This window comes from Sceloporus occidentalis, unplaced genomic scaffold, assembly GCF_023333645.1.
Source record: "Sceloporus occidentalis isolate IW3139 unplaced genomic scaffold, rSceOcc1.0.p SCAF_2, whole genome shotgun sequence".
Taxonomy (NCBI): domain Eukaryota; kingdom Metazoa; phylum Chordata; class Lepidosauria; order Squamata; family Phrynosomatidae; genus Sceloporus; species Sceloporus occidentalis.
In genome coordinates this window covers 244,257,533-244,284,969 of record NW_028316982.1, presented here as the reverse complement: position 1 = coordinate 244,284,969, position 27,437 = coordinate 244,257,533, and the positions used below count along the sequence as shown (strand labels likewise).

At 40.5% G+C, this 27,437-nt stretch overlaps 1 protein-coding gene across 1 annotated transcript in view; it reads right to left on the bottom strand.

Annotated features, from left to right (window-relative positions):
* The window catches only part of LOC149319904 (vascular endothelial growth factor receptor 1-like), a 127,467-nt gene extending 100,254 nt beyond the window's left edge, over positions 1-27,213 (bottom strand). The window contains exons 1-8 of the mRNA XM_089512568.1: positions 27,061-27,213; positions 19,600-19,724; positions 14,341-14,503; positions 14,108-14,244; positions 11,387-11,561; positions 9,166-9,283; positions 3,690-3,859; positions 3,284-3,440 (exon numbers count right to left, since the gene is read on the bottom strand). Coding sequence (XP_089368694.1) covers positions 3,284-3,440; positions 3,690-3,859; positions 9,166-9,283; positions 11,387-11,561; positions 14,108-14,244; positions 14,341-14,503; positions 19,600-19,701 — 1,022 coding nt within the window. The 5' untranslated portion in view covers positions 19,702-19,724; positions 27,061-27,213. The remainder of the gene's footprint in view (positions 1-3,283; positions 3,441-3,689; positions 3,860-9,165; positions 9,284-11,386; positions 11,562-14,107; positions 14,245-14,340; positions 14,504-19,599; positions 19,725-27,060) is intronic.
* Between the last annotated feature and the right edge of the window lie 224 nt (positions 27,214-27,437).

Sequence of the window (27,437 nt, the reverse complement as noted above, 5' to 3'; positions counted from 1 at the left end):
CACAGTTACAGGAAGCTTGGAACTCTTCCCTGTCAAAGTATTCTATTCTCATAGATATTTGCTTTGGATCAGGAGTACCGAGAGGCATGGCTCTCTGGATTCATCCATTTGCCAGGAGACCAAGGGGGGCTAGGGGTCTGCTTCCACCCCCTGGTTCCCAGGGAGAAGATAATGGGGACCAACATGGCCTCATCCATAGGGCAAAGAAGAAGCTGCTGCTCCAGTACTTGTTTTCCTCTTCTTAGAAATTTATGAAGAACAGAGTCAACATCGATATTATGTCAATGTCAACCCTAATGGCCTTAAGAGACAAGAATGGGATCATCTAACAAAACACCATGGAGGAGGTCAAACCAAGTGGTCATGCTGGCTGGAGGATTCTGGGAATTAGCTTATTCAAGCTCTGATGAAATATCAAAGTAATATCAGAGAGCATGACCTTTTCTCAATAATAATAATAATAATAATAATAATAATAATAATAGATTTATTTCTAGCCCACCCTATCACGGAGAATCTGAGCGGGTTACAACAGTAAAATACATCAAAGTTACAATAAAATAAAATAAAAAATCAATCCCTATGCTCACCCCCCAATCCCAATGCTAAAACAGGATTAAAGAATCATAATATAAAAACGGTAGAACAATAAAAACATTTGATTAAAATTTGGACGAAAATAGACAGATGAGGAGGCATTTTCGTAGTCTTGATCATGTTCATGTCAAGTTCGTATCCATATCTCTATATCCATATCTCTATATCTCAATATATGGGGAGGGGTAACTAAGCTGGAAAGGCCTGCCAGAAGAGATCCGTCTTGAGTTTCTTAAAAGCTGTCAGAGTGGAAATGTGGCGGATCTCCTCCAGCAGGTTGTTCCATAGCTTTGGAGCAGCAGTAGAAAAGGCCCTTTGGGAAACTGATGTCACCCTAGATCTTTTTGGCTGTAATAAATTATTCCCAGAGGACCTTAGAGTGTGGGACGGACAGTAGGGAAGAAGGCGGTCCTTCAAGTACTTTGGACTCAAGCCATGTAGGGCTTTAAAAGGTAATCACCAACACCATGTACCTTGCCTGGAAACTAATTGGCAGCCAGTGGAGGGACTTCAAGACCGGTGTTATATGATCATTTCTAGAAGTCCCCGTGATCAATCTGGCTGCCATGTTTTGTACCAGCTGAAGTTTCCGAACTTGGCAGGAGGGTAGCCCCTTGTAGAGCGCATTACAGAAGTCCAATCAAGAGGTTACCAGTGCATGTACTATTGTTTCAAGGTCCCTCGGCTCAAGGAAGGGGTGCACTTGCCATATCAGCCGAAGCTGATAACAGGTGCTCCTGACTGTCGCATCCATATGCGCTGACAGCTGAAGCGACATCAAGGAGCATCCCCAGACTGCAGACAGAGTCCTTCAGGGGAAGTGTGACCCCATCCAGAACTGGCTGACACAACTCCATTCCCAATTTGGGGTTCCTATAGCGAGTACTTCCGTCTTTCCTGGATTCAGCTTGAGTCGGTTTTCCCTCAACCAGTCCATTACCGCCTCAAGACAGGCATTCAGAGGAGAGATGCCATCCTTAGTCACTGCATTAGACTGAGACATAGAGAAGTATATTTGGGTGTCATCAGCGTACTGATAACACCCTGTCCCATGTCTCCGGATGATCTCGCCCAGCGGCTTCATGTAAATGTTAAATAGCATTGGGGACAGAATCACGCCTTGAGGGATGCCCTATTTGAGTTCCCTGTTGCCCAACAACTGTCCCCAAGCAACACTATCTAGAACCTAGCCAAGAGGTAAGACTGGAACCACTGCAATGCAGTGCCACCGATACCCAATTCTCTCAGGCATTCCAAAAGGATACCATGGTCAATGGTATAGAAGGCTGCTGAGAGGTCCAAGAGCACCAACAGGGTCACACTTCCCCTGTCGATGCCCAGACAGAGATCATCGACTAAGATGACCATGGCTGTCTCCACTCCGTATCCTGCCCTGAACCCGGTTTGAAATGGATCCAGAAAATCAGTTTTTTCCAAGACAGCTTGTAGCTGATTAGTGACTGCCCTCTCGATCACCTTGCTCAAAAAAAGCAGTAACGATACTGGCCTATAATTATTTCTGTCCAGGGAGGGGTTTTTTTTTAGGAGTGGTCTAACTACTGCCTCCTTAAGACAAGGGGGCAGGGTACCTTCCCTGAGAGATGCATTAATTATGTTTGCCAGCATCGGCTTGATCGTATCATCCCCCCTGGATGGCTAGCCAAGTTGGACAAGGGTCGAGAGGGCAAGTCATCTTTTTCATACTACTAAGGAGCTTGTCCACATCCTCAGTACTTACTGATTCAAATTGATCCAGTCTAACAGTAATGGCAGAGGCGCTGGATGCCTCTGTAGTCACATCTGTCCCAAAGTTGGCATCCAGATCAGCTCCTATCCGAGCCTCAGAAGTAAATGTGGGTAAGGACTGAAAGTACCTTTATGCCTTCTAATTCCCACAGTAAGGAAGGGAACTGAGGTGGTGCCTTCACATCCCATCCATTTCACCTCCGCAAGGGAAGAAGCCTTTGAATAATCAAATCACCCATGGACATCATTAAGTGGTTGCGGGGCTGCAGCCCATACTGGGTGACACCTCAGAAGAGGGATGACTCCCCATTCGGCCCTCACCCTATGGGGTGAGAAGTCTGGCTTTGCTGCAGCAGTGGCTTCCTTCTGAGGAAGAGGCTACTGCTGCTGCAGTGAAGAAGAGTGCACCCAACCAGACTCTGCCACAGTGGTGGCTTCCTCTTGAGGAGAAAGCTGCTCTCATGGCAAAGGAGAAGGGTGAGCATACCCCTTTGGCCGCTGCTACCCCTCCAGCAGCCCGCCACCACTGGTTGACGTCAGAGGTGGGGACACCACTGAAGCTACCTGTCTCCTTTCTTTGTCAGAGAAAGCTCAGCATTTCAAAGCAGCACTAATAGCAATAATCTACAAAGTTTATGCTACAATGTCTTTCACTGAATTAGTCTCAAAGATACTATAGCCCTTTACATAGTGATATTCCACATTAATGTAATGTAATAAAATTTATTCGGTCTTTGACCAGTATAAATATTCCACATTAACACAGCTATGTCTCTGAATTCTAATGGCAATATAATTATTTTGAAACTGGATGTGTGTCTTTCAACAACCACATATTTTATAGCTGAAATTACAAATCTAATGAACAAATTCTCTTTTTTAAAAAATTACAACCAAGGCTGTTAATGGTAAGATACAAAAAGTATCTAAAATAATCTACCTTGCCATAGAAAGATTCTGTTGACAGGGATGCCAGGTCCACTTGACCGTAGGCTGAGGAATGCCATAAACAATGCATGTTAGAATTTGCTCACTTTCCAGTTGATAGAGATTAGGGCCAGGAATTGATGAGACTTTTTCATAAATCTGAGGTTTCACTGTGGAGAAAAAAAAAAGAAACAAATGCAATAGGAGTTCAAGCGATTTGCACCTTCTTGTCTCAAAAGATAACAAAGATCCTTCTTATTTATGGATACCTTTCTCAAAATAAAGTGACTCCAGCTAGGCTTGATCACTGGTTCTGTGCACAGTTACTTAGAAGTAAGTCTCAGAAAGTTCAAAATATACATCAGGAAAACATATATAGGATTTCAACCTCTCGGTAATTTCATTTACAGACAACTCACCGTTTATTCTGAGTGTGATTGTAAAGTTTTTATGCAAATTCCATGGCCAGGTGTTCAGCAATATAGTGTAGTTTCCTGCATCTTCTTCAGAAACATGTTTTATGATGAGTGAATAGCCTTTAATTTTATACCGAGCACACATTTCAGCAGCAGGTAACCCATCCTTCAACCTGTTAAAAGACAACCAGAATTCACAATTGTTTACAATCTCACTATTCATCCTACTTCTGTGATATCAACTGTCAAGTAAAGGCATTCCACATCTGAAGAGCAGACATTGTGTTTCAGTGCTAAAATATATATAACAAACTGACTGATAGTTCACTGAACATTGACTGTGTTAAAGAACTATCACACAAGGACCTATCTGTGTTATGGGAAATCTATATCTGCGAGTGTCTACATTCTCCCTGCAAAATTAGTGATATGTCATTGTTGCATTCTGTGCTTCTCAGTGACAACTGAGGCTTGCATTTCTGTGGGGTGGTTATTCCAATCCAAGTTTTATTCCAAAAACTGTACATGTGACATGATAGCCATGTTTAAATATTTGAAGGGATGCCATATTTAGGTTGAGCAAACTTGTTTTCTGCTGCTCCAGAGACTAGGACACAGAGGAATGTATTCAATTACAGGAAAAGAGATTCCACCTAAATGTTAGGAAGATTATAAGAGCTGTTCAGCAGAGGAATATGCTGCCTTGGAGAGTAGAGGTGTCTCCTTCTTTGGAGGTTTCTAGACAGAGGCTGGATGGCCATCTGTTGGGAGTTCCTGCATGGCAAAGAGTTGGACTGGATGGCTCTTGTGGTCTCTTCCAACTCTATGGCCTGTTACAGACAGCCAAAAAAAGCTGCTTCGAGTCACAGTGGAGGTACGGTGTTTCAATGATGCATGCGTCCTAAGAGTCCAGAAGTCGCACCAAAGCCATGCTCCAGACTGGAGCGTGGCTTTGGTGTGGCTTCTGGACTCTTAGGACGCATGCATCATTGAAACACTGTACCTCCACTGTGACTCGAAGCAGCTTTATTTTGGCTGTCTGTAACAGGCCTATGATTCTATCCAAGGTGCATACCTTAGTCTGGTGACAGGGTTCAGAACCTTGTATAGCTCCCTTAGAGTTACTGATAAGTCTAAATCCAGAGCATGCCCCACTAACATGAACACTTCCAGCTGCCAATGGTATCTCGATACCTAAATGGCGCCTAATAATTTTCTGCTAGGTGGACCTACAGTGACTTTAAAGAGAACAGACTTATTTGAAGATCTATGTGCAGTTCAGGTCTACCTGAAAGGTAGAAAACTATTAAAGGAGAATGACTTTTGAAATTTCCAATAGCAATTAAGGCCTGATGGCAGAATGAGTAGGTCACAGCCTTTTCCCCTGATGAAGATATGTACTGAAATTATATCATATATTAAAATATATGGTTTAAATTACAGTCATTATTTTTAAATTGGTTTGTTTGTGTGTTTGCATGTGTTAGCATATGTATGTTTCCTGTAAATCTGTTGGTCCTAGTTGTTGGAAATGCAATCAATTGTAATTGGAGCAGTGGCAAGGAAGTGGTATATGTGGAAGTTAACGTGGTGGGAAGGGGAGGGAGGGATGTGGATTGGTTGAAGATACTTGTCCCCTGGAATGTGGGTCATTAAAAAAAATACTCCAAGGTAAAGGTGTGCAGTGGAATTATGGGAAGTACAGTCATAAATATCTAGAGGGCACCAGGCTGGGGGCAATTGACTAATATTTTCCAGAAGCAGATCTTTTCTTTGAGGTATGTGAGTTTTCAGACCAGCCTAATACCCTAAAGGCACCAGGTCCTGCCTGATCTTGGAGGCTAAACAGAGTTAGCTCTGGTTAGTATTTGAATGAGAGATCACCAAATAATATAAAGTACTATAGGCTACATTTCAGAGGAAAGAACTGGCAAACCCACCTTTGAGTAATCCTTGCCTTAAAAAACCCTATGAAATAAATGGGATCACCATAAGTTGATAAGCAGTTTAAGCTGAGACAGACAGACACACGCACACACTAGTATTCATGAGTTTATTGTGTGTACACTGCTTAGCTGGGCTGTAATCTACAGCATGTGCGAAGTTGTCTAACCCATAGCATGAAAATAGGTATGAGTTTATACAGTACGTATTTGCCTGTGTACATATACTTGGGAGCTGGGAACAATCACTTTGCTCTGCCATATACAAGGGCTGATGTTCTCTTAGTGATATATGCACATGTAAGTCCAACTTATATTTGAATAAATTTTGTTGTTGTTGCAGATGTGGGTATTCTCCACCTCCCTCTTCAATATCCAAAGCTCACCCAGGACTCATTATTTTGCTGCAGTAGCCTCCCCCACCCCATGACCTTTCTGATGTAGAGAATGTACCAGATCAGAGGGGCACTTGACTGTTTTCCCAGCTGGATGCAGATCAGTAATGTTATCTCTCAAGATCTCTGGAGGACCCCAGTGGATCTCAGCTGAAGATGTCCGCAGTTTGCATCTGGGAATGGGAACACAGCCAGAAACTTCTCTGATCCACTGTGCCACTCTTCACCAGCAATGTGATAGCCATGGATCAGCATGTATTGCAGCAAAACAGTAAGTGCTGATGACAGTGACTGGAAGCATCCAGAACCTATAAGGCACACTTGACAGTGCAGGATCTCAGTCAATGAGATGAACTTATCTTGCTGCTTTATATGTTACAAGACAAATGGCAAAGCTTATCATGTAAGATGTGATATAACTACTAATCTTTTTTGTGTGAAGAGATGCTAAAAAGAACAAATATAAAAATCCAAACATTTAATGGTCAAGTAAAATGAGATGGCTTGCAATTCAATATGTACTATTGTGTAATTTTAGTATAATCTTTTTTTTTTACTTTTATGTCTCCTTGTTGATGGTTAGATTGTATGCTGTAGCCAGGCCTTTATCTGTTTTTTGATTGTTTTGTTTTGTAAAGTGCTGTGTAAAGCCTACAGCCCTGCATAAAATGAACATAATAATAATAACAACAGCAATAACAATAGCCCATAATTTGATATAGACTTTAAAAGGTTCTGTTTGTGGTGTTCTTGTTTAATGTGGCTCATATGTCAACTACAGATGGCAGACCTTTTTGTATTGTGACATCCATGATTATGGAAATCCTTTCTTCCAGAAATCTGTCTCTCCACTATATTGTCATTTAGGCACCAATTTAAAACATATTTATTTCTGGAAACCTTATAGGTGCTTCCACTGGTGATTGTTGTTGATATTGTTGTGTGCCTTCATGTCATTCCCTAAGGCAAACCTATCATGGAGTTTTCTTGGCAAGATTTGTTCAGAGGAGATTTGCCATTACATTCTCCTGAATTATATTTGTTTTATTTTATAATTATTTATCTCTGTGTTTATTACTTATTCTGTCATTATTTATTACGCATCCCAAATTTTGGTTTTAATAGTGTTTATAGTTTTGATTGTGCTTTGATGTAAATTGTCAACTGCATTGGTCTATTTATTGGGGGGGCTATTTATATAAATAATATCAAAGCCAGTTAAGCTTGATAGTTTAAGTAAACAGTAGCTAATGTCATTTTAGTTTTCCCTATCCCTCCATGTTTAATTTTTTTTCTCCATTTAGAATTTCAGTGTAGCAGAGAGTTTGAAAGCAAAGGTTGAGAGCATAAATTACATCCAAGACAAATATGGTGAACTAACACTGTAGGGGTATTGTAGCAAATTGTTCTCCTAATCAGCTCTTGCAGAAAACTAATGAATTCACTCATAGCCCCTGCCATTTACCAATTATTTAAACAAAAACAGGGAGAAAAACAAGATCAAAACTGATAACATTGTCCCATAGGAAAGTGATACAAAAAGTTCCTTGCAAGATTTCTTGATGCAGTGTACTGGAGCCAAGCAAATCTTAGCTACTAGAAGTTGTATAAAACAAGTTATAGAAAGAAACAATGGGTCACCCAAAAGATAAACATGCAGTTTCTTAGGACCAAACTAGACGTGACATTAAACATGTCTTGATCTAACTATCCCTCCCTACTCCCCAGTGAAACAGTAGCAATGTGGGGAAGCTCCTGTCCCACCTGGGAATGTGATATGTAATATGTTTCCACTGGTATTTTGCCTTGAAGGAGGCCACTGCAGGAAATGGCACCTGTGGCTATTTTTGTTGCTGTTGCTGTGTTTCCCTTCTAGTTATTTCTAATTTATGGCAATCCTAAGGCAAACATATCTTGGGGTTTTCTTGGCAAGATTTGTTCAGAAGAGGGTTGCTACTGCCTTCTACTACTGCCTACCACCTGCCCAAGGTCCCTCAATGGGTAGATTCAAACCCTCATTTCCAGAGTCCTAGCCTAAAACTCAAACACCACAAAAATTACATGTTGGGGAATGGCTCTACCCTCAAGTCAGAGGTCATTCTCTACAATGCAGCACATACCCCTTAAAAATTTCCAGCTTCTATTGTGAATAAACAACAGCCTTGCAATTAAACTCCCTATGGCAGGTGGCAGGATTTGAATCTTTGGGCTGCTTTCCATGTTACATTATAAATACCTTTGCAGTGCTCCAGTTATATAGGAAGGCTCTTAACGAAATCTTACAACTTTCCCACAGTTCTCATTAAAATAGGATTAGGCAGATTTGGGAATGATCAGGTTGCAAGTGACTGCTACTAGCCATAATGACTATAAACTACCTCCAGGATCAGAGGCAGGATACCTATTAATTACAGATGCTGGGAAACAATATCCAGAGAAGCATGATTTTCACAATGATTGTCTACTGTGCCAAAAATGATATTAAATCAGAAGGATTCAACAGGGTTCTCCTTATATACTCCTTTTGAAATTCACAAGGTCCATTCTGGACTCTCTCCAAGTTAGCCAAATAACAGCTCTCTTCAGCCTTGTAAAAAGAGCTGGGCTCTCTCTGACTGCCCTGAAATAAATCTAAGCATTTTTCGGGAGTGCAAAATCCCTATACAGTATTAATGCACAGACCTCCCTTAGGAAAAAGACACAGACACTGCTTCAACAGCCTCTTGGAAATGTCCACTTTCTCCTTGGACATCTTCCAGCAGCACTCCACTTTACACCTTAAGAGTAGGATTTTAAAAGTAGGAATGAGATGTCTAACTGTAACATGGAAGTAAGAGTTCCAGAGATTCATAATGCATCTCTAGACCCTAATCTTACATGTGCATCTTTCTGCCATATTGCTGAGTAAACTCATTACACCTGGAATCTTTACTCTGTGAGACAAAATTGCACTGAAATAAAGACAACCATTTTGTATATTCTGCAAGTGTTACACATATATTATGTAAGTTGTTTCTAAATACATCTCAGAATATTCAACTTTTTTTTTTTTTGGAAGACCAAATATTTAATCCAGAATACATAGCTTATGTTTCCAAGTCAGTGGCTTCCTTCTGTATACAGAAATAACTATAATCGTACCATACAACCTCTGGTGTGGGAAATGCCTTCACTTTCATAGAAAGTCGAAAGGACCTCTTGCCAGATAGAACTTCCAGAACATTTTTTCTTCGAGGTTTCAAAGTGATGAATGCTTTATCTTAAAAAAAAGGAAGGAAGGAAGAAAGGATGGATATGTTTAAGAAAGTGGCTCTTGACAAAGATAAAATCATAAAATATGCATCAGACATATACATAAAAGACACCTGACCCAACTCCCATCATCTTCAGACAGCAGGTTCAGCCTAGGGCAGAAACCTTTTGCTCTTACACAATCATAATCATGCTATCCTGAATAATCATGCTATCTATCAAAACCATAGGTGCTGGTAATGGCATCTTTGCTGAGAAAAGGAAGCCAACTATGCTTCATCATTACTTTCATCAGAGCACACTGTAAAATCAAGGCTTTTGGGGAAAGCTGTTGGTGAGTGAAGAAATTGACTGCAGTTTATGATTATTAGGGCAAAACCACTTGTGATATTAAACTATGGAAATGTGAGCAGTTTTCATTTCACGTTGACTTTGTTTTCCTTTGTCCTATCTTCTACTTTTTTTGTTTTTTATTATTTTACTGATTTGGGGGAGATGATAGCTAACTATCATTATTTTTTACACACACACACCAAATTTATTACTAATGTATATAACTTTCTTGTTGTGTGCCTTCAAGTCATTTCAACTTATGGTGACTCTAAGGTGAACCTATAATGGGATTTTCTTGGCAAGTTTCTTCAGAGGGGGTTTGCCATTGCTATCCTCTGAGGCTGAGAGAGTGTTATTTGCCCAAGATCACCCAGTGGGTTTCCATGGCTGAGCCAGGATTCAAACCCTGCTCTCCAGAGTTATGGGCCAATGCTCAAACCACTACACAACACTATCATGGTAATTATCCCAATAACCCATATATTAAAGTTCTTTCTACTATGGCCCTTCCTCCTCTCCCACTCCCACCCTAGGGAACAAAGCTATCATTTATTTTTAAACAAATGATCTGTTTTAATTTTGCAATAGTTTAATTCCATTTTACTTGTCACCTTTGCAAGTTTTTAATTGTAAGTTTTTAGACTGTAAGACGCTTTTGGTCCCAATTTTAGGAGAAAAGCAGGGTACAAATTAATGTAATAAATGAATTAATAAATAAATAATATTCCACTTATTAAGAAAAAAACACCACTTAATCTTGGAAACTAAAAAAAGAAAATGTTACAAGTTTCACAAGTTGGTCTGAGGGCTGCCTTAAAGCAAGGATGCAAACTGCATGGTACCCTAGATGGCCAAATATCCCCAATTTTATTCTATCCTCCTCCATCACCAAAATTATAGTGCTGGCAGAATAAAAACTTGAGACAACTCCTGTACAATTGATGGTTGTGTAAAAGAGGGGATTTCAGCAGGTGTTGCTCATCACACAATGAGGTAACAAGCAATGCCTGCTGAAATTCCTTCTTCAACACAGACATTAATGGTATAGCAGCTGTCTCCAATTTTCAGTGAGGTAAATCTAATTGTATGGGGACAGTTCTTAATCCCCCCTAAAATAGAGCCCCTAAATCTGAGGGGTGTGTGTGTGCTCCTGGCCATTTCACTGTGGTTCAAGGCATTTTCATGCTCACCAGTATGTCATCCTAGGCCAAACAAATTCTATTTCTATTCTGCCATCTAGGATCTGGTCTCAAAGAGTTTGCCCTCTGTGTGCCAGAGTATCTTTTAGGAGACATTTTATAAGCCAGCCTTGGAGAACCTGCCCTCAAACTGCAGAAGACTAGAATGTCTTAGGAGACATTCTAGGATCTGGTTTTACCAACTTGCTGTTTGGAAAATAGTCCCATCTGGAGTTGTGAAAGATAAACCTCTGCAGGAGGCCTCTATATGCCTCATAATGGGCAGTAGTACACTCCAGATTCTGACAAAACAATATTATTAGAGCAAAATAAAAAGAATCTGACACTGCCTCCAAAATCTGTGAGTAGGCCTCAATAATGGCCCTGATGGCTGCATATATTCTGTGGCCTGCACTTTTCCCATGCATGCTTTAAAGCTCCTCTCCTGTAGCCTAGTTAAGAGTCAAACCAAGTGGCTAGAAATCTTTGCAACAGCTATGACACTTTTCCAAATGTGGTGGCAAATAGCCAAGGGAGGGAGAAGGTGTGATGATGGAAAACAAGATTCAGATATTCTGTACGTACAAAGCATTTCTTACCATAAATATGAACAGTTGTGTTTACTGATTTCAGAGATGGACCACTCTTCACATTGCAAGTGTATTGTCCTTTATCAATATTATGGACTTTATCAATAACAAGAAGACTGTAGAATAGATTGGGTTTGTCTTTCCTTGGTACAATGGTTCTAGTAATGGTGCCTCTTTTGCTTGCCTGTATGAGAGAAAAATGTTTACCCCAAAATAAATTAGCACAGACAAGGTCCAGGTGGAATGTATGTCTTGACAATGTCTTGCTCATTATTGGTAGAAATCAAAGATATAGCTATGTTAGTCTGTAGAATCAGTACATAGAGAGGTCTTGTAGCACCGTTGAGACTCACTGAAAGAAAGAAGTTAGCAGCTTGAGCGTTTGTAGACTTAAGTCTAGGAAAGCTCATGCTGCCAACTTCTTTCTTTCAGTGAGTCTCAAAGGTGCTACAAGATCTCTCTACATACTTGCCCTTTATTAGAAGTCCAATATACAGCAAGAGATTTACAAAGGAAAACAGAAACTGCTTTACTCTAAGGGTTGTCAGGTCAGGAGAATCTTGGATCCCAAGAGTCCAGGGCCAAAACCTGAGACTTAGGAAATGTTGCTCATGATATACTAGGACTAGACCTTGATGATATCATTACACATGATAAAAGTGGAGAGAATCTAGTACAAATTCCCAGGGCCCAGATGTCCAGAAAGATCAACTAGGTTGCTCGTATTTTAGTCTTTGAGGAACAGCAGTCCCAGTTCCCATCTTTTTTTGATCCAACATGCTTGGGAAAAGAGGATGGCAGCTGTGCTCACAATAAAGCAACCTCCAGGCATTTTAATATGCAGACAAATGTTCTCAAAGTGAATACCAAATGCTGCAGGGGTCCATCTGTCTAGTGCAGGCTCTTCCTCCTTTCAGCTCTGTATGCGTATGTGACTGAAACAAGTACTAGCTAAGGTAGATCTATATAAGACCCAATTCAAACCTTGTGAAGTTCTGGGCTCACATGAGATCCTTAATCTTGTGTGATCCTGAAACTCTAGCAAGACATCCTCCCCTAGCAAAACAGAAAGTGCTGTTCCACATTGTTCCTTCAAAAATCTCACAACCCTAAGTTAGGGTGAAGGGACAATATTTTTCAGCAAGGCCAAAAACCCCTCCCAGAAATCACAATCACAGTTGCTCAGAGCATGTTATTTAAATCAAAACAGAAACTTCAGCAAATGAGAAATATCTTTCTTTGCGATAGAAAGTAAGTTTTCCAAGCTCTGCATCAAAAAGAAAAGGAGGGGGAAACTTTTCTTGGTTTTGTTTTTAACTTTCCCCAGAATTATTTAAACAATATTTGGGAGTTGTAGTTCAGTCAAAGTAATGTTTACAAATTAAAGGAAATTTTTTCAAACTATCATTGTGATCAGTGGTTTCCATTAACCAGTGTCACTCATGTTGCTGTTTTGAATTATAACTTCCAGAATTCATGATCCAGTTTTGGATTTTCTATTATGCAATGTATACAGTATAAATAAAAGTCACATGACTACTGACAAGGTAGTGTACATTTTTGGTGTTAAGTCACATTATTTAGAGTGACAAAAGATTGCAGACAGGTTGCATTTCTATCTCATTTTTATCATTATTTCTGTGTTTGTTCATTTATTTGTTTATGCATTCATATTGATATACATGGTACTTTACAATGAATGAGGTGATACATTTCATCTCCAAAAGGCCTGCCATCTAAAAACAGACACAAGGGAGACAAGAGATGAAAGAAAAGATAATGGAAATGACAGTAAACATTAAAAGATAATGGAAATGACAGAGCTTGGAAAAGCTGTATTTTTAACTATACTGGCAATGCTGACTGAACAAGCTGTGGTCTAAAAAAGTAGTATCATAGAATTACTTTGGTAAGGAATGTGATATTCTTGCAGTTATATGTTCTTAGGGTTTTAGGGGATTGGGAGCAGTGCCAAAGTAATGCCATCACCATTAATAAAATTTAGCTTAGTTTTAAAAAACAGAACCCATAACAGATATTTATAAGTAATAATCTTTCTGCAGATACTCCAGATTTGGTGAGGTAAAAAAATTTTCAGGTTCATGCTTGCAGCTGTTAAACGGTAACTCTTGGGCTCAAACAGACAGGCCAAAATAATGCTGCTTCAAGTCACTTTCGAGGTATGTTGTTTAAATGACACATGCATCTTAAGAGGCCAGAAGCCAGAAGCTGCGCCAAAGCTGCACTCTAGTCCTTAGGACTAGAGCGTGGCTTTGGTGTGGCTTCAGGCCTCTTTGCATCATTTAAACAGCATACTTCCAAAGTGACCCGACACAGCTTTATTTTAGCCTGTCTGTTCAGGCTCCTCATTACGTTAAACAAATAGACTGCAATGCCTCCTCTAACACTGAGGTGGGAGCCTGTCTGCAACTTCATGAAAAACTGTCTAAGAGTCAAACAATTCTTAGCTAACATTGGGTAATAAGAACCAGGACATGAGAAGTTTCCCTGGCTGATTTTCCTTTTTTATCATTATGAAACCTGCACCCAACGGCGTTGTGTAAAAACTTGCTCATTCAATGAAGCAACACTTGGGGGTTGTGGGAGGCATTCAAGAGATAAGAATCACTGCAATAGGATGTAAAAGATATGAATGTCATCTGCTTTAAATTCTTATTAGACATTCTTCTTCTTAGTTACTAGTTTTCTAGATAGAGCAAGACCACCCACCTCACCAGGATAACTCCATGTGATTTGCACCCTTGTGTTCCAAGCTGCAGTGATAGTGCAGTTAAGGACAAGTTTGTGTCCTTTTAATAACTTGACCGATCTTGAGGCATTTAGCTGGACACTAAGGATTTCATTGACTGAAAACATATCAAGAAAGAAAAATGAATCAGATGAGCTATCAGTTTGGCTGAGTAACTGAAATGAAGGATAGGGGGAATAAAAAAGATACTTACCCTGCCTGAATGTAATATAATTAGTGCTATAGTCATGTCCATTAATATTTGTTTCACAGGCAAGAAGACCTATGAACCTGTATGTTGCATTTGGTATTATAAATCCTTTGGTGCTATTCCAGATTATTGTCTTCCCATCAGGAATAACGCTTTCTCTTTGATTCTGAAAAGGAAAACCACAGATTAATTCTGTCTCTAGTTAGAGATTTCTTCTCCTACTTCCTGTATTAAAAGAATTTGAAAAAAAGAAAACCATCCAGTGCTAATCAACATGCATTACTGAGCACATGTACTTTTTATTACCTTTTTATCCAACCTTGCCACTTTTTAAAAATGGAGACTAATAAAGATTACTAAGAACAAGCTGAATAATAAAACCATTACAATAATAAACACCTAAACAATTTAGAAATACATACATACACACACACAGTAGTAGCATTCTATTTTTTTTACAGAATTCAAAAGGTTTCTAGCAACCTCATTGTGTTGTAACAAGAAAATCTTAGTTTAAACATAGCCTATTTCAGGTTTTCCCCAAATGTCCTTATTCACAATGACACAGTAACCACCCATTGGACTTTCCCCATTCATTTCCCATATTACTGCCTTCCTGTTGACCAATCTGGTTTAATCAGAAGGTTAAGTAATGAATGGTTCTTCTTTCATCAGCAGACACATCACATCACATAATAATGTTTTTGCTTTTCAGTGTGTAGGGGAAGTGTTTTCTAATGTGGATGGCAGCTCATTCCAGGCAAGAGATAAACTCCCTTTTATGGGGAGTTTGTAATAAAATCATATTTTTGATATAAAAATGCAAACTAACTTTCCAAAGAATAAATCCACCCTATCCATGTGTTGGACTGTGACTCTGGAGACTGTTGGTAGTGGTGTGTGCCTTCAAGGCATTTCCAACTTAGGAAGACTCTAAGGCAAACCTATCATTGGCCTGTTACAGACTGCCAAAATAAAGCTGCTTCAGGTCTCTTTGGAGGTATGCTATTTAAATGATGCATGTGTCCTAAGAGTCCAGAGGTCACACCAAAGCCACACTCCATTCCTAAGCACTGGAGTGCAGCTTTGGTGCAGTTTCCGGATTCTTAGGATGCATGCATCATTTAAACAGCATACCTCCAAAGAGACCCGAAGCAGCTTTATTTTGGCAGTCTGTAACAGGCCATAGAGTTTACATGGCAAGTTTCTTCACAGGGGGCTTGCCCTTGCCATCCTCTGAGGCTGAGAGAGGGTGGTCATGGTCTCCCAGTAGGTTTCATGGCCAAGCAGGGATGCAAACCCTGGTCTCAAGAGTTACAGTCCAACACTCAAACCACTATGCCACATTGGCCCATTCAGCCATAAAAACCGAGTTGGGGACCTTGGGCAAATCACACACTCTCAGCCTCAGAAAAACCCATGATAGGTTTGCCTTAGGATTGCCATAATTTGGAAAAAATCTGAAGGCACACAACAACAAGTCCATGTATATAGCAGCATATATAATTGCCTGACTTGTGAAATAACAGCACAGACCCAGATTCACTTAGGTCTGACCTGACATCCCAAACTCCATCGGCTTTTCTGTGAATTATACCAGCACTTTCAGATCTCTCTCCAATGCCCTCCCAACAAACTCACAATGATATTATACACAAAATATTAATAGGATAAAAGGTTAATATTTAGTATATTTCAATCAGGAGTGCCCAAAGCTATGAGTTTCAAGTTTACTTTTGGTCCTTTTCATTGGAAATTCGAACTAATTGTTCCCATTTATACAAACTGAAGGCTGATCACTAGTATTCACAGTAAAAGGAAGGTTTCCCTTGTATTCATGATATTGACATTGATGAATGTGGATCAACTCCATACCACCACCCTCCTTGTTATGTCCAGCAGGGGTGACTGGTAAATCTGCCAGTGTGGAGGCATAAAATCCACTCAGGATTTTACTACTACTTCTCTTATAGCTGTGTTGAGTTAAGCAGCAGTTCTTTCATTACTAGACCCTAGGTCAGCAGAGTGCCTATTCAACAGTTGCAGGAGAAGCAGCAGAAAAGTTCTGACAGCATCTATTTCCCCTATAATGGTGGATCCAGTGGGTGCACCAGTGTTCAACATGATTTGATGGAGGGAACAAAGCTGCACCAGTTGTCTGGAAATGAGCAAATGAGCTACATGCCCTCTCTTTTATAGAGAAAATGCAATCTCATCAAGAACAAGTTAGAAGCCAGACCCGGAGTCAGCTGATCCACCCCCACTTTGTGCCACAGTCTTGTCCAGATTCAAATTGCGACTACACTGCAGAATTAATACAGTTTTGACTCTGCTTTAACTGTCATGGCTCCATCCTATGTAATCCTGGAATTGGGGCAAAAAAATCACTTATTTTAGGGGGTCTAAGGGCTTTGATACGCCAGTGTGCCCTCCCTTTAAGGGATTTCAGAAGCGAAAAGCATCCCCACATCCTCCACAGCTGCCCAGCCATAGAGTCAGAATCTAGAAATCTGTGCTGACACAGCAAGAGGTCTTTGAGCGCATTCTTTCATTCTGCATAGATACAGTGTTCCTATATCATTTCACATTCAGGACTGCAAAAGGAAGGCACCTCCCTTCATTCCATCTGATTTCCTCACACAGAAAATATGCTTCCACAGAATAAGCAACAATCACAGCTTAACACCACTGGGACACTGTAGAATATACTTCCTTATCTTTATAGCATCTGCTAAGAAGCCATAATAACCATTGAAATAATTAAAGGAGTGTGCCCTACATATACAAAGAGAGTCTGTTATTATATAGCCTGCTGGCTGACATTCTAAAGTATCTTGAATTCTAGGGATTCTATTGTGGTTCCTGCTGCTGCCAGATATAAACATTTCCCTTTTGTTCTCTGAACTGATTCATCATTGCATATACAGATCCTGACAATAAGCAGCAGGCATAACCTTCTGGTCCAGGAGATTCTGTCTGCTATAAAATTTCCGCCAAAGTCATGAATGTCTATAGGAAGTAATAGGATGGAATGGGATGCATTCATATTATAGAATGCAATTGCTTGGGTGGTGGTTTAACTGTAGTGTGGCACCTGGCTACTCTCATGTCAGTACGGCTGTGCATCTGTTCCAGGGTTTGATCTAAACTCTAAAGAGGCTAAGCAAGTTAAACCCCTTCAGTAAAATAGTGTCAACTCAGCACCTTGGATAGCTCCTCTGAGTTCAGACTACAGAAGATTTACAGCCTTGCTGATTTGGTAGCCAGTACAAACTCAGCCTTGGGGAAGGCAATGGCAAATCTCCTCTGAATAAACCTTGCCAAGAAAATGCCATGACAGGTTCGCCTTAGGGTTGCCATAAGTCAGAAGCAACTTGAAGACACGCAACAGACTCACACAATCATCACTGAGGAGATGCAATGGGAACAAAGAGTCAGTTCAATTTATTATATACCACTTTATCTTTCTGTGAGTTATGAAGAATATGATCCACTGAACATTACACTTAAACCCAATCCAAACCAGTGAAGAAGCACTTTTAGTACAGTTTATTTATCACATGAATTCATATGGGAGATAAACTGTATGTCAATATATATCTATAGGATTTTCAGCAAGTTTACAAAAGTTACAAAATCTTCAAGTGTATCTATACTTAATCAGAAACAGAAGCAAAAAATTATAACCCAGCAAATGGGACCAGTACTCTCCTTTTAAACAGCACCACACAGCAATTAAGTTTTGGTTCCTGAGATGTTAAGCTGCTAATGAAACGTATGTGGTTGTGGTTCAGACAAACAAAATTAACACCTTTCACCTAAGCAGCTTAAGGAGTTGTCAGCTCCACACAGTTACTAAGAACTTTTCCCCCCTTCTGTGCCAGAGGGTGGGCAATGCAGATCTTTCTTGATAAACCAAGAAGAAAAGTCTCGGGGAAAATTTGTGCTTTTATTTAGTTCAGTTTGTCTTAAGGTTGCTGTTAGATTCCCCACTTTCTTTTCCCTTTTTATGCAGTGCTTTAAAAAAAATAACCACTCTTTTGTCAAGTAATTTAAGAAAGTCCCACACTCTGACCTGTGCTGGCATTGGCTCATATGTAGGACTGTGAAAAGGAGGAGAAGAACACCATTCTCTAGCCATTTTTTTGGAAGCTCTCTAGATCATAGCCAAAATAAAACTGGATCTCAGGGTTTTAAGGCATGTGGCTTTGGCTTGCAAGCTTTAAAAATTGATAAATTCACCAACAGGCTGTGCATTCCAAAGAGAAATATGATACATTTTAAAAGCCCTGCTAAATATCGAGACTGAGCACTCCATCCAAAATGAAACAACAAGGCTGTGGGAGAAGTTTGATGCTAGAGAGATAGTTGTACAGGATGAAGTAGAAGCAGAAGAAGCTATGGGTCTTGCAACAACGTCAGAAAAAAGATGACATGTAAATGAAACTGAGGACTAGATGCAGTCTAACTACCTTCAGTTTGATGTCTTAAGAGTACTCTCTGATTACAGTGGTTGTACTGGACTATTTTTTAGTCTTGGGCCTGTTACAGACTGTCAAAATAAAGCTACTTCGGGTCTCTTTGGAGGCATGCTGTTTAAATGATGCATGCATCCTAAGAATCCAGAAGCTGCACCAAAGCTGCCCTCCAGTGCTTAGGAATGGAGTGTGGCTTTGGCATGACCTCCGGACTCTTAGGACCCATGCATCATTTAAATAGCATATCTCCAAAGAGACCCGAAGCAGCTTTAATTTGGCAGTCTGTAACAGGCCTCGGATTTAGAAGTGCACCCTGTATCATACTTTCCAACTGTCCTAATTTGGCAGTTAATCCCCTGTTACCAAATACATTTTGTCAAATAAATATGTGCACATCCCCGCATCTATTTACCTGTATTCCTCCCCCTCCCTTTTTGTTTCCCAAATTCGTGAAATTTAGATTCTAAGTTCCACAGAGAATTTTTTGGGTGTGTGTGTGTCTTTTTGCACTAGTTTGTGTGGTACAAATTAAGAATAAGAATGTCCTTCTTCCAGAGAGTACCACTGGCCTTCATCCTCTTCAAATCTGCATCTGTGGTGTAATGTTCCTGCCTTCATGGGCAATACAGGGCTACACTGATACTGCCAAATGATTTTGTGTAAATTTGACAATACGTCTCCCAGTACAGAATACAACCTTCATTGCATTTGCCTAAAAAAGAAAGTTATTTAATTGCATTCACCACATAGAAGTTTTTGGAAGCAGAAAAGTTTTTCAAGGTACCATTCTTAATTTAACAGGGATATCTGGTGCTGTAACTCTGCATGGGATAATAAGCTCCTGTCCATAAATCATAAGTATTGTTTCTGGTACATTCTTGTTCATCTTTACAAAAGGGCTGCGTGTATCTGAAAAAGGAGAAGAAAAGAAAAGTAAGTCAAATGAATACCTGCAGAAAATTGTCTGCAAACACTGTGTAAATCATCCCGTACAAGAGCGCTTGGGGATGCTATATTAATTGGTTAATTTGTTAATTCCCAATTTAATTCCCAATTTATTCGCTTCCGAGCTCAATACAAGGTGTTGGTTTTGACCTATAAAGCCCTAAATGGCTTGGGCCCAGGGTACTTGGAGGACCGCCTCTCCCCATATAATCCACCCCGCACACTCAGAACATCCGGGACTAAATTGTTGGAGGTCCCTTGGTCTAACCTTACCCGGGCCTCACAGAGGGCTTTTACTACTGCTGCCCCTCTACTTTGGAATAAGCTCCCTGCAGAGCTTCGCTCCGCCGCCTCACTAGCTGTTTTCAAAAAACAGCTGAAAACATATCTATTCCGGCTGGCCTTCCCACCTTAATTTGTTTTTCTATTCTCCCTGCCCCTTTTTCCCTTCTGACCCTGGATCGATGTACCTTTTTGCATTCTTCCTCTGCCCCTGATATGTGTATTTTTTTTTTTATTCCACTGTTTCCTGTTCCTGTTTTTTGTTTTTTGTAGTAATGGTTTTAATTGTTATATTGAATTTTTAATCTGCATTGAAATGTTTTTTATAAAATTTGTAAGCCGCCCTGATCATTCCCATGGAAGGGCGGGGTAGAAATAAAATTTATTATTATTATTATTATTAATCAAAATTCATGGATATGCAGAATTTACTCCCACACATTAACATACCAGGTATTTTAGGGGCTGGGATTTATTAGAAGGTGAGATGACTCTGTCTCTGTCAAATACAGTAAGATCAGTGGGCCTCAGGAGATGGAGGATCTGGGATGGTAGAAATTCATTGCATGGCTCTGTGCAGAGTGTGGCTGCATCTATACTGCAAAAATGATGCAGTTTGACACTGTTTTCAGGGATTTGTACTTTTGTGATATATTTAGCCTTCTCTGTCAGAGCGCTCTGGTGCCACAACAAACGATAAATCCCAGGAATCCATAGCATTAAGCCATGGCAGTTAAAGCAGTGTCAAACGGCATTATTTCAACAGTGTAGATGCAGCCTGTTTTGCTGCATGTGCTGACTGCCTCCTACTCCATGGGTTTGTTTGGAAGGAAGGAGAAAGACAGAAAAGTTGCCATTAAAATACAAGAACCAAAGAAGACAATTGAGAAAAAAAGCTAGAGAATGAAAAGGGAGGGACAAGGCGAAGCCCTGACTGGAATAGTGGCATACAATAGGGGTAAGCACAGAGAGGTGAGGTTATTTATTTCTTTGGTAGGAACCCCTCGGGCATCAATGACACTATCAGAATGTCAGGCCCTTTAGAACTAAATGCTAGTGCCACCACCACCACCACCACCACTGTGAGGAAGTTTCTGGGTGATGGTGGAAGGGCATTAGAAGCTCTAAATTCAAGTTCTTTAATTTATGTTGATTTTATTCTGTTAGATGCTGGGTTTTACTATTTGAGATAAGCTGCAATTGTTCCCCTTTTACTTCTTTAGTGTGTTCATTGCACATTTTCTTCACACACACCATCCCCAATTTCATCCTCTCTTGGCTTTCAGTCATACCCCATACTCTGGTTTTCACACACCATTTTATACAGTGAATCACATGCATCCCTGCAAATCCCTGAAAACTAATGACTTATCTAATGAATTAACTAACATAATTCAACCAACTGAAAATTTCAAATTGATTTCAGATTTCAGATTAACAATTTGCAAATCTAACTGTCAAAGTTCTGAGTACAATAAAAAGTTGCATGCACTGAAGCCTGCTGAATTGTGGCCCATATTCACATAATGTGTTATTGTATAAATCTCAATGTCATTTATACAAATGTCCAGCGTATTGATTCATCTTATTAATGGCCCTGAACCTGTATTTGTAGGCTATGGTTCCTGTTTTTTCATTAGGATTTGCATTTTCTGAAGGAGTCTTTCAATGTTAACAGTGTTAACATTCCAAGTTCAGCCCCTCAGAATAAGTTACATAAACATCATTCTCTTTCTAAAACAAAGCTTTTGAGTTACATGCATTTCGCTTCCAGAGCAGGTTGGAGAATAGATTTTTAGGAGGACGAAGAAGGGAAACTCTTTGATGGCGTACAAGTGTTGTCACCCTGAATTTGTCCAGCCCAAACAATAACAGTGCAAAGAGTTCAAAAGGGTCACATCTGAAAAAATGAAACCACCCTTCAAAGCAATGTATTTGAACTGAAAAGATTGCACACTAGTTGGAAAAAACTAATTGCATTTGCTATCCAGCTATTGCAATTGCCAAGGAGTTTTTTTTAAAAAAGAATAAAAAATGTGCAAGTATCAAAACAACTTAACAACATTTCCTCTGCAGTATGATCCAAGGAAAGACAAAAAGTCCTCCTGAGTGTACTATTGTCAAAGAAACACTTTTGTTGTGTTTTGTTTTGCAAGGGTTGCAGTTATAAATGGGGGTCACCCACTCTTCGTATCTCTAGTGAAATTTTACTTGTTACTACTCCCTTAAGAGTAATCTATCCTTGTCACAAAATTAAAGGCTATTTTCTCAAACCAGCAAACTTTGCAGAGCAGTTTCCTGTATGCATAACCTGCAGGCCATTATAAGTATGAGGAAGAGCTGCCCTAAAGTGTCTGCAGACAGAGTGTCACCACCGGCGATGCCAGTAATGTTCTAATGGGGGTTATCATGAGCCTTGCAGCCCTTTTAAAGAGTGACAGGAAATGGGTACAATACATGAAGAACATTCTCACTTCAGCAGATATATTCAGGTCTTCAGTAGCACACTAAGGTGACAGGCTACTGTATGGCATTTTGTCTTAACCCAACACAAATGGCATACATTCAAAAATGACTCTTTCTTCCCATTTGCACATTTAAAGGAAATAGTACTCCAGATAGCTCTATGTTAGTATCTCTGTTCTGTTAGGTTTTTGCTTTTTTCTGTTTCTTTCAATTGTTTATTTATTTTCATTGTTTTTTCTTACAAAGCACAAATCATTCAACTACATTCTGATACCCTTCCAATTTCACAGTTAAATGAGCATACAGTGAATTCAGGACCTCTCTTCCATGCCTCTGCTCACAGAAGGCTCCTACTCCAGTGGTTCCTAACCTTTTTGGAGTCATCGCCTGCTCTGACAATATGATCAAAATTATGGAGTCCCTTACCCCCAAAATGTGCTTAAACAGGAATAATTGCTGAGAAAAGGAACCTTTTTGCACCCATTTGAAGCCCCCCACCCTAAGCACATCCAGGGACTCCCTAGGAGTCCACATGGACCACATGTTATGAACCCCTGCCCTACTCATTTTTCAGGGATGCTCACCCCATCTCATTCCTGCACCATCATTCACTTCTTTATCCTCTCGACCCCTGCCCATCATGGCTGGCCATCCAGGGGGGTGATGCCTTGATGGCATTTCTTAGACATGTCATCAATGCATCCCTTAGGGAAGGTTATGTACCATTTGGCTTAAAGGAAGCGGTTGTTAGACCGCTTCTGAAAAAACCTTCCCTGGATCCCCTGGACATGAAAAATTATAGGCCTGTTTCCCATCTGCCATTTTTGAGCAAGGTGATTGAGAGGGCTGTTGCTCTTTGGCTCCAAGTGGTCTTGGATAAAGCCGATTTTCTAGATCCATTTCAAACTGGCTTCAGGACGGGATATGGAGTGGAGACTGCCATGGTTGCCTTAACTGATGACCTCTGTCTAAGCATTGACAGAGGAAGCATGACCCTGCTGGTGCTATTAGACCTCTCAGCTGCATTTGACACAATAGATCATGACATCCTCTTGGAACACCTGAGAGAGCTAGGAATTGGAGGCACTGCTTTGCAGTGGTTCTGTTCCTTACTCTCAGGTAGATTCCAGAGGGTGATGCTCGGGGGCAGTTGCTCTTCAAAAACCGAGCTTAATTGTGGCATCCTTCAGGGTGCCATCCTGTCACCAATGTTATTCAACATCTATATGAAGCTGCTGAGAGAAATCATTCGTAGACATGGAGCAGGATGTTATCAGTATGCTGATGACACCCAAATATACTTCTCCATGTCTCGGTCATCAGCAATGATGACAGATGGTATTTCTCCCCTCAGTCAATGTCTTGCAGCAGTAATGGATTGGATGAGGGAAAACAAACTCAAGCTGAATCCAGACAAAATGGAGGTACTCATGGTAGGGGCCCCAAAACCAAGTATCAGTTTGCAACCTCCAGTCCTAGAGGGGTTCACACTCCCCTCAAAGGACTGTGTTCACAGCTTAGGGGTGCTTCTCGACTCGTCGCTTCAGATGAGAAATCAGGGGAATGCAATGGTCAAGAGTACCTGTTATCAGCTTTGGCTGATACATCAGCTGTGCCCTTTCCTGGAGATGGGTGACCTCGAAACTGTAGTACACGCACTGGTAACCTCAAGATTTGATTTTTGCAACACGCCCTACATGGGGCTACCCTTGTGCCTAGTCCGGAAACTTCAACTTGTACAGAATATGGCAGCCAGATTGATTAAAGGAACAATTATGAGTGACCATATGACACGGATATTGAAATCACTCCACTGGCTGCCTATTACTTTCCGGGCACAGTACAAGATGTTGGTCATTACCTTTAAAGCCCTCTATGGCTTGGGCCCAACCTACTTAAGGGATCGCCTCCTTCTGTATAATCCGCCCCGCACCCTCAGATCCTCTGGGAGGAATTTGTTGCAGTCCACAAAGACCAGATTGACGGCGACCTCCCAGAGGACTTTTTCCACGATCGCTCCCACTTTATGGAATGGCCTGCCGGACGAGATCCATCAAATTGCTAACCTAGAGAACTTCAAGAAAGCTGTCAAGACCGATCTCTTCCAGCAGGCCTTCCCAGAATAGAACTGGCCATGTAAAGATCCCCCCACAGACATATATAAGTGAAGACTCTGCCCACCGTTATTTTACTGTATTATTGTTTTTAGATTTTATTGTCTGTAATTTTAATGGAGAGAATTGTTTAATCCTTTTTTAAGGGGGGGCTGAAATTGTATATATTGTTGTATTTTTTAAAGGTTGTACACCGCTTTGATTATGGTAACAAAAAGTGGGATATAAATAAAAGATTTATTTATTTATTTATTTATTTATTTATTTATTTATTTATCCTCTGTGTAACATTTTTAAGCGACTGGAGAAGCTGGTGTGGGAGGAGAGGTTAGGAAATTGAGTTCCACCAACTTAGTTGCAGACTTTCAAATCCAGACCCATCCCATTATTTTGCTGGGAATTTATTTAACCGTTTCTAATTTATTAGTCCAAACCTTAAGAACAGAATAGACATATGTATGTGCTGATAGTCAAATATATGAATATACTGAAAATCCAAAAGATACACAAAGGGTCAATAGTCTTTTTTTGAAAAGCTAGTATGTCTTTCTTAATGATTATCATTTTCTATTGTTGGTGAAGTGAAAGGTTTTGCACATCTTTCCCCACCCGCTATTTGATTCACAGTCTAGAACAATCTAAGTACAGGAAGCGCAGAGTGTTTAAAAGCCAAGGAGAGGTGACTTCCTCTATCGGCAAGATCCTGATTCTGTATTTGTAAATATTTGTTCCCATGAAGTAGACTAAAACATGGGAAAGAGCCACCTCTGGCTGACACAACATCCCGCCACAGGAAACAATCCAAGGGTAGTCATAGTATCAATTTTAAATAGATTATTTCCCAGGAAGCAGTATATGGGAAGATTTTTTTAAAAAATAAAATACTTTTGTCCTGTCAGCTTTTTAATCCATCATTGGCTTTTCATTTCAGTTTATTCCTGTGATCATTTATTGGTTCAGGGCAGATAGTCAGGTACTGTGCCATGTTTTAGCGGCAGCGCCATTGGTTCACACTGCTTGTGATGCCCCAAACTAAACTCAGTAGGGATTGGTTTGGTCACTTATTCAATATGAATAAAATAAAGAGATTGCAGTGATTCCTCATTGTTGGCACATTCAAGAATCAGTCTCCCTTTCAGCATTTTTTTTCAAAGGAGAAACACGGCAATTTACAGTTTTGATTCTTGCTTGTAGGGAAGACTAGAAGATCTTATTACGTCTCTGATGCCTGGGGCATCTTTTATTTATCTGAGCTTGTCAGGCCGTATCCACATGTTTTCAACTCAAGCAAATTTTCCAAACTGAATGCCAAGGCAAAGGGCTACATTTGTGGTCTACACTCAGTACAGACCTGGTTTCTTGAAAATAACTCTTACCTCTCATGGAAAGACATACAAATCTTTTAACTCAGGTATGAGCAACTAGTTGTTGAACTGAATCTTCCATCAGCCCTAGCCAGCATGGCCAGTGGTGAGGAATAATGAAAGTTACACCCCAACAAGAGCTCAAGGGTGACATGTTGCTGGTCCCAACCTTCTGAAGGAAATTAACAGGCCTCTAATGCCACTAATTTGTGGATTGATGTTATGATGTTATTCTTTTCAACCTTTTCTCAGCAAGATTTGTTCAAGAGGGGAGTTGTCATTGCCTTCTACTAGTGCTGAGACAGTATGACGTGCCCAGTGGGTTCCCATAGCAGTGCTGTGAAGATTCAAACTTTGGTTTCCCAGAGTCCTAGACCAACACTCACACCACTACAACATGCTGACTCTCTACAGAATATGATATTTGAGTGTAATGGTTGGCATATTCTATAGCAGGGGTAGGCAACCTTTTTGAGTCGGGGGCCAGGTTGCTGTCCCTCAGACAACTGGGGGGCCGAAGCTGGGAGTGGAGCTTCCACCCTCCAGGGGCGGAGCCACACACTGAGGGTGGAGCTTCCACCGAAGCATCATCATCATCATCATCATCACCACCACCACCACTATCATTGTTACAGCAGACCTTTGTTACAGCACTTTGGAAAGTCACACTGTCTCACCTCCATAAATAATAAAAATAATGAAATGAAATAAAAAGCAATAATAAAAATAATGAAATAAAAAAACAAAAATAAGTGTTATATATTTTTTAAAATTAATGGAAAAAACCCAAGGCAGACCTGAAATGACTCACCTTTCCACCTCCTCCCCCTCTTTCTCATCCTCCTCCTCCTCCTCTTTCTCATTGAGAGGGCATTTTGCAGAAAGAACACCCAGGTCAAGTAGTAATAATAATAATACTAATAAAGTTACAAGCAAGGAAATTACTAAAATGCAATTGAAAATAAACTGCAGCAAGCATGCACACTGTGTCAACTTTTTTTACTTTTTCCAACTTTTTTCTTCTTCAACTGTTTTTACTTCAGCTCACCTCCTCCCCCAATGAACCTTACCAACCTCTCGCTGTGGCTGTGGCTGCAGCTGCCGCTCTGGCTCCCTTGCTCCCTGGCTCTGCACTCCTTCTGCCTCTCCTCCTTTCTCTGCTCTTAGGGAGGAGGAGGAGGAGGGCGGAGGGCAAGGTGGAGCCTGCTGCAGGCCCACTGCAGCCCCTGGAGCCCTGTTGGAGTGCTCCAGGGGCTGCGCCAGGCCTCCTAGATGGGCGCCGCCATTTTGTTTTTCAAAATGGCGGCCAAAGTCTCGCGTGACCTTTGCCATCCTGAGGTCACGCGAGACTTCGGCCGCCATTTTGAAAAACAAAATGGCGGCCGGAGTGGCGCAAAAACGGGGGAAATCAGCAGCAATCAGCGGCAGGACTGTGCAGGGGCCGGCAGGAA